This window comes from Lithobates pipiens, unplaced genomic scaffold (genome assembly GCF_037356315.1).
Source record: "Lithobates pipiens isolate NorthernLeopardFrog02 unplaced genomic scaffold, aLitPip1_a1.2 Scaffold_28, whole genome shotgun sequence".
In the NCBI taxonomy this organism is placed as follows: Eukaryota; Metazoa; Chordata; class Amphibia; order Anura; family Ranidae; genus Lithobates; species Lithobates pipiens.
Window position 1 is genome coordinate 72,907,867 of NW_027507789.1, and position 14,341 is coordinate 72,922,207.

General features: G+C 45.1%; 1 protein-coding gene across 2 annotated transcripts in view; it reads left to right on the plus strand.

Moving 5' to 3' along the window:
* Positions 1-14,341, plus strand: part of MRPL45 (mitochondrial ribosomal protein L45) — a 133,058-nt gene that overhangs the window by 76,807 nt on the left and 41,910 nt on the right. For both annotated transcript variants that reach the window (XM_077459405.1, XM_077459406.1), the window contains exon 7: positions 11,643-11,813. In XM_077459405.1, coding sequence (XP_077315531.1) covers positions 11,643-11,813 — 171 coding nt within the window. The remainder of the gene's footprint in view (positions 1-11,642; positions 11,814-14,341) is intronic.

A 14,341-nucleotide genomic window follows, 5' to 3' on the forward strand; every position in this document is an offset into this window, starting at 1 on the left:
TACTGCCACCTTTATGATCTCGGCAAACCAAGATCTTCTGGGCCATCCTGGGGCCACCAGAATCACCTCTTTCCCTTCCTGCTTGATCCTGCAAAGAAGGCGCGGAAGCAGCAGAACCGGAAGAAACGCATAGATCAGTGAAAACTGATCCCATGGAAAGACCAAGGCGTCTGTTCCGCATGCCAGTGGATCCATAGTCTTTGACACAAAGTTGTAGACCTTGTTGTTTGAATCTGAACGTGAACAGATCCACATCCGAAACGCATATCGACAGAAAGATGTCGGGGTGAAGGGACCATTCTCCCCAAAATAATTGTTGGCAACTCAAGTAGTTTGCCTGCCAATTTTCTATCCCCGGAATGAAAATTGCAGATAGGCAAGAAATTTTGCTTTCTGCCCAAGATAGAACATGATTCACCTCTTTTTGGGCTGCACAACTTATTGTGCCCCCTTGGTGATTGATGTAGGCCACAGCTGTGGCATTGTCGCATTGAATCCTGACAGGACAATTCTGTAGTCTGAGCGTCCAGGCTTTTAGGGCCAGACGTACTGCCCTAATTTCTAGAATATTGATAGGCAAGATCCTTTCTGACTCGGACCACTTCCCCTGGACAGATGCTTCTTTCAGGACTGCTCCCCAGCCTAGAAGGCTGCCATCCATTGTTGCCACTTTGCAGGATATTGGTAGAAAGGATTTCCCCTGTTGAAAGTTGCTGGATAATCAACCACCAATTGAGGCTCTGTCGCACCTTGGGGGATAAGCGCATTGAAAAGTCCAAAGACTGGACTTTCTTGTTCCAGGACGACAGAATGGTGTTTTGCAGAAGTCTTGAAAGAAACTGCACATAAAGAACGGCCTCAAAGGAGGCCACCATCTTCCCTAACAATTTCATGCACAGCCGAATGGAAGGATTTCTCTTTGTTTTGACAAGTTGAATCAGTTCCTTAATGGAGCTGATTCTTGCCTGGGGTAAGAATACCTTCTTTTGAACGGTATCTATGATCATCCCCAAGTACTGTCATCTCAACGGCTTTAAGGAGGATTTTTCTAGGTTGAAAATCCAATATAGGAATTCTAGGTAGCTTACGGCTGAAATTAAACTTTGGTTTAGACAGGTGACTGATCTACTAAAAGCAGGTTGTCTAGGTAGGCTAGAATTGTTATACCCTGAGCCCTTAACCTGACTAAAGGAGGCGCCAGGATCTTTGAACACTTGCGGTACAGTGGCTAGACCAAACTGCAAAGCCACAAACTGAAAATAACGATTTTCTGCCTCGAAATGTAGAAACTTCCGATGAGCGGGAAATATTGCCACATGGAGATAGGCATCTATGATATTGATTGCCTAAAATTCCCCTCCTTGTGGAATGGAGACAACTCATGGAATTGGCTCCATGTGAAAGGAACGAATATTCAAGTGTCAGTTCAGATAGAATGGGTCTTACCTCCCTGTTTGGTTTTGGGACCGTGAAGAGGTTTGAATAAAACCCTGAACCCTGCTCTTCTGTGGGAACCTCTGATATCACTTTCTGGGACAAGAGATGATCCAGAGCTAGAAAGAGACTTCCTTTTCCCTGGATCTCTGGGAATGTTTGATTTTTAAAAAAACAGGCAGACAGGAATTCTTGGAACTCTAGTTTGTAACCTAGAGAAATTGAGGAAGCCACCCATCTGTCTTGACATTGTTCCTGCTAGATCTTTGAAAATTGTAGAGCCTTCCCCCCACCCGAGTGAGCGGGGGCGCCCCTTCATAAGGAGGCTTTAGTATTTTGCTTTGCAGGCTTCCTACCCCAAGTCCTATTTTGGCATTGGGACTGCCCCTGAGGCGTTCCTCTTGAGCTCGAAGGTGGAGGCCATCGAGACTGTCTGGAAGCAGATTCACCTGGGGCTGAAGACCATGCACGTTTAAAGGAAAAATGTTTAAACTTTTTCTTTACTGATAAGAGAACTTTTGCCGTTAGAAATCCTTTGGATATACTTATCTAAATCCTCTCCAAACAACCGTTCACCATGAAAAACTGGCCAAGAGCTTTTTTACACGGTGCTTCGGCTGACCAATTTTTCAACCATACGACTCTATTTACCAGTCCAGCATAAGCCCTGAGGCTTGAATAATAGAATCCTTCATAGCATCTACCATAAAACATAGTGCTTCTGATATGCCAGCCCATTGCTGGGCCTGATGATCAGGAATAATCTTGAGTATCTCCACAAACCGGTTCTTTTATGGACTGAGATACTCCAATCGCCGCGAGAGCCGGCTGCACCACTGAACTTGCCAGAGCAATGTTCTTAAAAATAAATTCCAACTTTTTATCTGTTGGATCCTTCAACAATTGTGCATTGTCTACAGGACAGGTTAGGTTTTTATTTACAGAGGATATCACATTGATTGCTGGAGCCCCCCTATTTCTTATGGAATTCTTCATCCATAGGATGAATTATAGAAAACTCTAAATGGATAGGAAAGGAATTCCCAGATTGGGGAGGCTTCAGTGATCCTAAACCAGAGGTGGACTCATCAATAGACTGCGCTACAGGCAGTAGAAAAGTTGAGCAAACCATTTTAGTAAAGAAGTGTACCAATAGTCTTGAGACTTCTCCCTCCATATTGATATCCTTGGAAGAGGAGACATCAGCGTCTTCCTGATCCTTTGAAATAACTTCACAATCCCCTTGCTTCTCTTTAAGAGGGTCCTGAGCACTGGATGGGGATCTGCTACGCTTGGACCCACTATGAAAAGCAACCATAGCATCAATCTTCTGTTCCAAACATAAAATGTTAGAAAAAACTTCCTAAGTATTAAATATAGGGGCTGAAGTGTCCAGCGCTGCTTCAACACCAGTGCAACATGATGGCTCACTCTGACCAGCCGCATCACTCTGAGGAGGATGACATTTTTTTGGACATGGATTTAGGTTGTCGTAAACGCAATCAATCCTTTAGCACCCTTTGAGGTGTTCCTTGTCCCCCTTCTGTTCATAGCCTGATGCACAAAGCAGAGGCACTTCCGGAATGCATACACTGCTAGGGCTATGATCCAGCAAAATTGCTGCTATTAATGCCTAGCCTGATGCAGCAGTAACAATGTGTCAAAAGGAAATGTCTGTGTCACCACACCTGATAATGCCACCTCTTTGCTCTTGTGTCCCTCCACAGCCTGCAGCAGCACAGTGTGCTTTTAAAAACTTGTCTCCACGTGCACCTGGTGTCGGAGAACACTAATGTTAAGCCCCGCTCCCCCGCACATTGCCTACAATACACCCGCTATTTTAAAAGGAAGGGTCTTCCCATGCGAGTTGCAGACTACATGTCCTCTGAGACCTAGAGAAAGAGAGCATGGCGGGGGCTTACAAGCCATCGAGTGGCCACTGATCACGCGCCCCCCTTTTGTTTTCTTTACCCCACGAGCGGTAAAAATACCAGCATGGGGGGGGGCAATAGGCGGGCAGACACCCCCCTCCGGCTTACCGAAGGATCTGCTGCTCGGCTGGGGGAGGAAGTATTCAGCTCCTGACACAGCGCTGTTTCCAGCATGAGGTGGTACGTGCTCAATACAGCCCCCAGCGGTGACACATAGATATGGCAACATTATTATGTTTAAAGGAGACATTCATAAGAAAATTCACAAGATTTCTTAGAAAACTCCACTTACCTTTCCCGCTGAAGGATTATCTGTTGTAAACCAACAGACCCATCTTCACCCTTCATGGTGGGTTCCGTTAAACCTTCAGGAGCAGGGGATCCTTGAGGAAACCCACAATCCTGGACCTGCAACAGCACCCTGCCAGTAGAAACTTTATGGCCTCATTACCAAAAAGTACTGGATCCCAGGGTCCAGCTCTCTAAAAATAGCAGCATTTACAGGCAAAACCTTGTTTCTTCGGATACAAGGCCCGGGTACCATTCAATCTGGGCAAAAATAAGACCCTCTGAATAGATCCGGTCAGCATGGCTAGTCCCAGGAAGAATTGATCCAGTGGAGCTCAGCACAGCACATCTTTACTCGTGACCAACACCTTAGAGACTGGCGAAAAAACTGAGGCACTCCCAGTAGTGGGAGGGGTTATATAGAGAGTGCACTTCTTGTCTTAGGGCATGCCAGTGTCCATCACCTGAAGGTGGCCTATAACCCACATAGTAACTACTATGGCTTTGTGTTCCCTGATGTATGAAAAGAAAGAAGGCATTATCGCTCCATGACCAGATGTACAAAGGTCTATGGGAACAAAAAAGGAGGGAGTTCCCAGTCTATGATTTATTTGAAACAGTTTTCCGTTTTTCAGAAGAGGAGGCTCTAGTCTAAAATCTCCAAGACTAGATGCTGCTTTTCTTTTTTTCAGGTTTCCAGGCATACAGACCTGGCCTTTGAGGATATGTGTTTTTTTTCAGATCCCATGGACAGAAGGATGGACTCTTTTTTTGAAGAAGTCGTCGTCCTGGGATTTGTCGCAGGGAAACCTTAAGCCTGCCATGGCGGTCACAGTAATGGCCCGCAACATGGAATATTGTCTTACTCAAATTAAGGCGCACATTGAAGCAGGGACGCCAAAAGAAACGATTTTGTCTTCCTTCCCATGCTACTTAAGGGGGTAGCATATATTGCGGACGCTTCAGCTGAATCGGTGCACATGCCACAATGTCCTCAGCCCTCACTAATTTAGCTCGAAGGGCCTTATGGCTTTAGATGTGGCAAGGGGACAGCGCGTCTAAAGTTAAACTCTGTGGGATTCCACTCACATGGGATCTTTTGTTTGGACCAGGGTTAGAGGCCATTTTGGATCGGATGGCTGATAAGAAAAAGGCCTTTCCCATTAAAAAGAAATTTGGGAAACAGACTAAAAGAAAGTCTTACCCTCAGAGAAAGTTTGAAGCCCCAAAAACTGAGTGGCAGAAAAAGGATTGGGGGCTGAAGGGCAAGGATTGCGGCAGGGTGATTTTTTGCACACCTGAACAGTCCAAGAAAACCCGGGTTAACGCACAAACTCCTTGTCACCGAGCTGCCAAAATGCGCAGAAAAATCATCAGCTCTTCTATCCTCCCTACAGGAGCTGTAGGAGCAAGAGGTGGTGGTACGAGTTCCAGCAGAGGAGACAGGCAGAGGCTTCTATTCCCACATCTTTGTGGTCCGCAAACCTTTGGGAAAGTTCAGGCTTATCATGAACCTGAAGCCTGTGAATGTCTCAATTACTTACAGGAGATTCCATATGGACTCTGTCTATTCTGTGAAGGTGCTTCTTCCCTTGAATTGCTTCATGACGTCGATAGACTTGAAATACGCTTATCTGCACATCCCAGTCGCAGAAGGCTATCAGAGGTTTCTCAGACTGGCGGTAAAAAACCAGGGAAGGGACATTTCATTTACAGTTCAAAGCACTCCCCTTTGAACTATCCTCTTTCCCCCCGCATCTTCGCCAAAGTTATGGTGGGGGTCCTGGCTTTCTTGCGGCTCAGAGGGATCGCAGTAGTCGCATACTTGGGCGATTTACTTCTGTTTGCCTCTTCCCTGGAGTTGGCCCAGGATCTTCAGGTAACAAGAGACATCCTAGAAAACTTGGGGTGGCTCTTGAACCTGGAAAAATCCAGTTTGGTTCTGTCCCAGAAGGTCACCTTCCTGAGTTTTGTGTTGGATTCAACAAAGCAAAAGGTGTTTGTTCCTGTAGAGAAGATCCAGAAGGTGGACAAAGCAATGTTGTTGCTTCAGGGCAGCCGTCAGGTCAGTAAGAAAAGCGATGTCCGCTTTGGGTTACTGACTTCCAGGCTCCCAGCAGTTCAGTGGGCAGGGCTGCATTTTCGCTGGATCAGTGCCGAGGCAGGTCAGGAGGTCCCTCTGGTGGTGAAATGGGTTCAATCTTTCACAAGGCCTAGAGTGGGTCCTTCCAGTCTCCAGGACGGTCACAACCGATGTGCGTGGCACAGGTTGGGGAGCACACCTAGATTCCGGGATGGTGCAAGGTACTTGGAGGAGAGAGGACGTAAAGAAGTCCTCGAACTGGAGGGAACTGAGAGCAATAGACTTGGCTCTCAGAGATTTTCAGAGAGAACTCCTGGGACAGCACGTGTGGGTCCGTTAGGACAACTCCTCAGCGGTGGCCTATATCAACAGGCAAGGAGGTACCAGGAGCAGATCCTTGTGGGTTCTGGCGAAATCCATCCTCGGCAAATATTTTCTCCCTTTCTGCTGTACATTTGAAGGGGGAACAAAACCAGGTAGCGGATTTTCTCAGTAGAAATATGCTGAGGGAAGGTGACTGAGTTTTGAACCAGGACATCTTCGAGATGGTCACTCGGAAGTGGGGGGTGCCTTGTGTGGACCTCTTTGCTTTGAGGGTGAACACACAAGCGTGCCTGTTTTCCCTAAACAGAGGGGACAGAGCAGCCGGGGTGGATGCACTGGCTCAGAGCTGGCTTTTCTCAAGGTGTTATCCTCCCCCCCCCCCCCCCCTCGGACTGATTCCAGCAGTTCTGAGAAAGTTTTAGACGGAAGACACAACCCTCATTCTGATTGTGCCACACTGGCCCAGGAGGCCGTGGTTCTCCATCTTGATGGGTCTGAGGGTGGAACCTTGCAGCGTGGCTACTGAGGAGGAATTGCTGAAGGGCAAGGGTTTCTCGGATCATCTAGTGGTGACTCTCCTAAGTTGCAGGAAAAGTGAGACGCAAGCTATCCACCTAAAGGTGTGGAAACACTTCAATAGTTGGTGCACAGAAAGCTCCTTAGATATATGCAGTTCTGTAGCAGTGTTGGAATTTCTGCATTCAGGTGCGGACCAAGGATTAGCCGTTAGCACCTTGAAAGGACAGGTGTCCGCCCTGAGCATTTTCCTGGAAAATCCGCTAGCAATAGATCCTTGGATAGCTAGGTTTTTCAGAGCTTCAGGCAGGCAGAGGCCAGTCCGAATTTCCCCCTTCCCAGTGTGGTATCTTTCTTTAGTTTTACAGGCCCTTACAGGGGTTCATTTTGAGCCGTTGGAGTCCTGTACCTTGAAGTTGATCACCCTCAAAGCTGTGTTTTTGGTGGCAATCGCCACAGCAAGGAGAGTGTGTTAACTTGAAGCCCTTTCTATTAGGACACATTTTTCTCGGGTTTTCCCGGACTGTTTTATTTTTCAAACGGATCCGGCCTTTCTGCTAAAGGTGGCCTCTTCTTTTTTTTTTTTTTTTTTTTTTTTTTTTTTCATAGAGGTTAAGAAATTGTTTTACCTACCTTCTGTTCGAATCCTGTGAGGGAACAGAAACATATTTTCTTTATCGTACATCATAGGACACAGAGTCTCAAGTAATTACTTGGTGGGTTATAGGCCTACCTTCAAGTGTTGACACTGGTATAACCAATACAGGAAGTTGACTCCCCTATATAACCCCTCCTCCTTGCAGGAGCACTCAGTTTTTTCACCAGTGTCTAAGGTGTTGGTCACGAGTGAAGATGTGCTCTGTGGAGCTTCAGGGGGGATCCATGCTGGATTTAAAGAAACCTCCACAATCAGATCCATCCTCGCCACTGAGGCCATAGGATGGTACCTGGATCTCGATGCAAGAACAGGGTTTTGCCTGTAATGCTTCTCTTTGAGAGCTGGACCCTAGGAATAAGGACTCTTTTTGGTCTTGCTACATTTCCTAAAGTTGTCCTGAGGGGTGCTATACAAGGCTCAAAGGTGTGGAACCCCTTTTAAAAGGGCCATAGTCTTTGAGCCTGTTTAAACGCAGCCCACCGTGATGGGTGAAAGTTTGGATCTGTCTGTTAAATCAGCAGTATCCTGCAGGGAGGACAAGGTAAGGGAAGAAGCTTTGCTTTTTCCTTCTATATGCCTTATAAATGTCTCCTCTATAAGGAGTAACTTACACTACCTATGATGTGTCTTAGTGCAGCTCTGTCTCAGAATGTGTGGTCCCAGCGGCAGAGGGGGTTCTTATTTAAATAGATCTTGTGGGATTTGGTAAAAAAATACAGCAGTTGCTAATACAGAGATGTGTATAAACTTCTATATGGGCGGTGGCTGATTGGTTGGCGCCTTAAAGCCACAAAGAAGGCTGGAGTATCTGGGCCTGATCATAGACACAGCCCGGAAAAGGGGTGTTCTTGCCTCCCGCGAGGATCAGCTCCATACAGGAGCTGGTGAGGATGATCAGGTCGAAGAGAAATCCTTCAATTTGCCTTGGCATGAGGTTGTTAGGGAAGATGGTAGCTTCATTCGAAGCGGTTCCCTATGCTCAATTCTATTCGAAACTGAAAGCAGTATTCTGTCTGCTTGGAACAAAAAGATTCAAACTTTGGACTTGCCAATGTGGCTGTCCCCATGAGTGTCCCAAAGCCTCAGTTGGTGGTTACTATCTTGGAACCTGCTGAAGGGAAAGTCCTTCAGATCAATTATCTGGAAGGAAGTAACGACAGATGCCAGCCTTTCAGGCTGGGGAGTAGGAGCCTTACTCAGTTTTTACTGACCTATGCACTTTTCCCCGATTCAGTTGCTACCTCAAGTTCTTTGCAGGATCGAGCTGGAAAGAAAATCGGTAATACTAGTAGCACCAGCATGGCCCAGAAGGTCATGGTACGCAGAGATCGTAAGGATGGCAGTGGGGGTTCCAGGGCTCTTCCCACTAAGGCCAGACCTGCTATCTCAGGTGCTGATCTTGCATCCTACTTTACGAACGCTAAATTTAACGGCTTGTCTATTGGGACCCACATTCTGAATAAACGTGGGCTTTCCAGGTCAGTTATCTCTACTTTGATTAATGCTAGGAAGCCAGCTTCTAGAGCTATATGTTATAGAGCCTGGAAAGCTTATGTTTCCTGGTGTGAGTCCAAGGGTTGGTACCCTCAGAGATATATCATAGGCAGAATTCTTACCTTTCTACAATTAAGCGTAGAGATGAAGTTGGCCCTGAGTACTATTAAGGGCCAAGCCTCAGCCTTATCAATTTTTATTTCAAAGACTGCTTGCTATGCATTCTTTAGTCCAGGGTTTCATGCAAAGAGTGCTGCGGATTAATCCGTCAGTTAAATCACTCTTAAGCCCTTGGGACTTAAATCTAGTTTTGTCAGTATTACAAAAACAGCCATTCGAACCGTTGCATCATGTTCCCTTAGTCCTTCTGACTAGGAAGCTGATACTTTCGTTTGCTATATCCTCAGCAAGGAGGATTTCAGAATTGGCTGCTCTTTCTTGTAAAGAGTCATATTTGATTATTCATGAGGACAGAGTGGTGTTACGCCCTCGTCCGGGTTTTTTGCCAAAAGTGGTTTCAGGCTTTCATCTGAATGAAGATATTGTCCTGCCAGGGTTTTTTTCCCAAGACCTTGTTCCAGGGAAGAAAGGTCGCTACATTGTCTTGATATAGTGAGAGCAGTGAAAATGTATTTAATAAAACTGCTCCGATTCGTAAGACTGATGTCTTATTTCTTCTGCCAGAGGGTCCTAAGAAGGGACAGGCAGCGTCAAAATCCACTGTCGCTAAGTGCATTTGGCAAGTTATAATTCAAACTTATGATTTAAAGGGAAAGATTCCCCCTTTTCAAGTTAAGGCGCACTCTACCAGAGCGGTTGGTGCTTCTTGGGCAGTGCGTCACCAGGCCTCCAGGTCTCAAATCTGCAAGGCCTTCAGTACATACATTTGCAAAATGTTATCAAGGGCATGTAAGATGGAATGAGGATATCTCCTTTGAGCGCTGTGTGCCGCAGGCAGCAGTATAAGTCCTCAGGTCTGGGTGTTACCCTACGGGTTGTCTCCCTCCCCTCAAGTAGCATTGCTATGGGACATACCACCAAGTAATTACTTGAGACTCTGTGTCCTATGATGTACGATAAAGAAAATAGGATTTTTAAAACTGCTTACCTGTAAAATCCTTTTCTTGGAGTACATCATAGGACACAGAGCTCCTGCCCCTCTGTTTTATGGGGTGAGAGTATATTACTTATATTGGTTGGCTACAAAAACTGAGTGCTCTTGGGAGGAGGGGTTATATAGGGGAGTTCACTTCCTGTATTGGTTATACCAGTGTCAACACCTGAGACACTGGTATACTTGAGACTTTGTGTCCTATGATGTACTCCAAGAAAAGGATTTTTAACAGGTAAGCCGTTTTAAAAAATACTATTTTTCACAAATTGGACGTTAGAAGGTGCGTCCTTCAGTACTTAGAAAGTACAAAACAGTTTAGGAAATCCGATTCCTTTTTTGTTTTATTTTCAGGGGCTAAGGAAAGGGTCCAGAGCCTCTAAATGTAAGATGGCCAGATGGTTAAGTTTGGCAATTAGTCTTATATAATCAGGGGGTTGGAGCCCCCGGAGGGTATTAAGGCACATTCTACCAGGGCAGTGGCGACTTTTCAAGCAGAGTGGGCTGATGCTTCTCTGGAGCAGATCTGTAGGGCTGCAATGTGGTCCAGTTTTGCCACGTTTGTGAAGCACTACAGATTGGACCTGCTGTCAGCCAAAGACCAGGCCTTTGGGCGTAAAGTGCTGCAGGCAGTAGTCCCTCCCTAAGGTAAGGTGCTCGCTTATCCTCTCTATGGTGCTGTCCTTAAGGATGAATGGGGAATAAGAGTTACTTACCGGTAACATCCTTTTGCAGGAGTCTTTCAGGACAGCACCGGTACCCACCCAAATTGTTGGCTATCTATGAGAACTCTTTGCATGAGATCGTCTGGTAAGATAAAGGTTTGTATGATGTATTCTCGTCTCCCAAGCTGGCTGGCAGGGCGGTGAGATTTAAATATTGAATTGAAAGGCAGTGTTTCCTAAGAGGGGAGGAACCAGTGTCTCTCTATGGTGCTGTCCTGAAAGACTCCTGGAAAAGGATGTTACCGGTAAGTAACTCCGTTTATTTTTGTTTTTTTGTGTCAAATTTGACTGCAAAATGGGAATACACTTTAAAGACTAGTTCACACTGAAACACAACCATTCTTGTGCTCTCTGTTTTGTTTACCCATTCATTTGAATGAGCTGCAAATTGCACTGAATCATGGAAAAAGTAGTGCAAGCATTGCAGTAGCATGCGATTTGGTGGCTTCAGGTACAACTGCATTTGCAATCTGCATTTGTGGTGCCATTAACAATTCATTGACACCTGGATGCAGATCACAAGGGCAGTGCGTTCACCTGTGATTTGGAAATTGCACATGGAACACATCGTTCTGCACTCCGTTTTGGTGTCAACCAGCCTTAAGAATGGCATAAGCTAATGCACAAGAAAGATGGCAGGGCTTTAGTGCTGTACAGGTTGGGTCAGATAAATCAGAAGATGAAGATAGAAGGCTGGGATATGAATTAAATGAAAGGTGCATGCGGTGAGACCAGATGTGAAAAGATGAGCAGGGAGGAATGTACAGTGAGTTATTTCAGAATACAAGAGCCAGCAGAATAGTCATCCATCTGCTCTGTTTAGTGTAGATGGGAGGAATCTGGTTATTTTTTTTTGTTCGGCCGCTCTATAGTATGAGTAGGCCCAAAGGCTGTTGGACTGTAATTTTTCAAGCAACTATCAAATTGTATGTATTTTTGTGTTTAAAGTATTTGGGGCCAAATAATTAGCCGCTCTCTTTAAAAAGCCTATAACATATTATAGTCAATAGAAAATAAGAATGCGTTTTACTTCACTCACTGTTCTTTTCTTGCATTCTGCTGTTAACTGTGGTTACAGACCCTGATAATCTATGATCGATTTGGCCGAGTTGAATGCGGAAAGGATAAGCCACGGGATGTGTTGGAGTATGTTGTTTTTGAACGTCACTTGGTAAACCCATATGGAGCTTGGAGAATGCATGGAAAAATAGTTCCTGCCTGGGCACCACCTAAGGAGCCCATTGTTAAGGTAAGCAAGGGTAACGTGAGAAAGGCCACCATGTTATGTTTAGTGTGTGGTTCTTGAGCTAGTTCACTCTGGCAGTGCAATAACAGATTTCATTTTACCATGTTTGAGCCCTGATTCACAACTGTGATGTGGTAAACGCAGGATTTGCGGCATTTCCCACATTGCATTGCAATCGCACGGCTGCGGGTGTGAGTGTTATATTAACGACCCCCCGAAACATATTGCAAAACACAGTGCGATTGCCAGAATTGAGTTGCAGGGGGAAATGGTCCTGGGCCACTTTGATGTGATTTTGCTTCAGCCATACCAAATGTATGGCTGAAATTATACCACACAGACTTCGCATTTGCACAGGAAGTGGTGAACCCAAGCTCAGCCAAAAAAATAAAATAAGACAATTTCTAAATAGTTGCTGTTTATAAACCAGTGAAGAGGCATACAGGATAACTGAGCATGATGGTTGCGAGCGATGGGGAGACCTCACTGTCAGAATCAGGCTCGGTATTCTAACCTGTAGAGAGCAGTAGCACCCTGACAGAAAACTCTGACAAAGTAGCGTTTCCTGTTAAGGTCAGGTGTAACCGACCCTGTTCCCAGGTTGCTAAGGGTGTTAAAAATGCATGATTCTCGTATGCAGCAGAGTGACAGTACCAGGGCTGCTCTACCTTCTGGTGAGCCCCAGAGGCCTTGTACATTCTGGCCGCAGACAAACCAGCACTGCCGTAACACTTGGTGGCATTGCGAGTACTAGAAGTGCAATTCAAGCTGATGTGGTGGCTAGCACAAGTCGTGTCCCGCAACCACCAATAATTCCAACGCAGGCCCACAGTGCCCTTACCGATGCACTTGCAAATCCTGATTGGCAGCCCACAACTTCTGCGACGCCTAACTAACTGATTAAAAATGGAAAATTTTATTATAGCAAGAAGTAAGATATTGTGTTTTTTATTTTTTATTTATTTTTTCAAAACTGTCGTTCTTTTGTTAATAGCACAGAAAATAAAAGCACATCGACTTTTGGGTTCAGCATCGCACCACCGCGCAATTGTCAGTTAAAGTAACGCAGTGACAAATCGCAAAAAATGGCCTGGTCATTGAGCAGCCAAATCTTCCAGGGCTGAAGCGGTTAAAATTCAAATACCTTTTTTTCCCAAAAAAATGCTGTGTGACAAAAAAAAAGAATTTCAACGCCCACCATTTTATTCTGTAGGGCCTCTGCTTTAAAAGAAAAAATAATAAATTGTTTGCGGCTTCAAAGTAATAGCAAAACATATATTTTTTTCATGTAACAGAAAAGTGTCAGAAAAGGCTTGCTCTTCAAGTGGCTAGAAGAGTGGGTGATGTGTGTTCTATTGTTAGGCATAAAATGCTAGGACAGGTCAAAAAATTGGCCCTGGTATATGAATGGGGACATTGGATTGTGGGCTCCTTGAGGGTAGGGACCAATGTGTGTGTGCAATGTACAGGGATAGGGACAATTGTAGACACTCAGGTTGAACTGGATGGACTGGTGTCTTTATTCAACCTTCGTAACTATGTGACACAAGTTTCTGGAAAATTACACTTAGTTTTTGTGTAAAAAAAAAAAAGTCACTGAATGATATATTGCTCACACATGCCATGGGTATATGTGGAGTTAAACCACAAAATACATTCTGCTTCTCCTATTTTGGCATGTAATTTCTCATATACCCATGGCATGTGTGAGTAATATATCATTTCGTGACAAGTGTAAAAAGAAAAAAAAATGTTTCATTTTTTTCAAAAACTTGTGGCAAAACACGACATATTCCATGCACGCAACATGCCTCTCTGCAAATAGCTTGGGGTGTCTACTTTCCAAAAAGGGGTCATTTGTGGTGGGGGGTTCTGCTATCTTGGCATTTCAGGTCCACCGAAACTGTGATGGGTAATGAGGAAATTAGATGAGCAATTTATGCCCTTAGAAAACATGAAGGCGGTGATTGGTTTTCCGGATCCTGTGCGTGGATAGACTGCCAAAAAGTGTCTCACGTGTGGTATCCCCATACTCAGGAGAAGCAGCAGAATCTATTTTGGGGTGTAATTCCACATTTACCCATGGCATGTGTGAGCAATATATACTGTATTTATTGGTGTATATACGCACACTTTTTTCCCCTTAAAATCAGGGGAAAATCGTGGGTGCGTGTTCTATACGCCGATCGTGAGCCTTTCGCCAGCTGCATGGCAAAGCTGCAAATGACACTGACAGGGCTGCATGGCAAGGCTGCAGATGGACACTGACAGGGTTGCAATGATGGATACTGATAAGGCTGCATTGATGGGCATTTGAAAAGTTTTTTTTCCTTAAACTTCCCTCCTAAACTTGGGGTGTGTGTTATATGCCGATAAATACGGTAATTTCAGTGACAACTTTGTGTAAAAAAAAAAAAAAAAAACACTCTCAGCACAAGGGGCTGGGCTCTCACCCGTATCCAGTCACCTCTGGCTATCACAGTAATAAGTCACTGTAAAGCCCTTGGGAACAGTACTCAGACCCTGCAGTT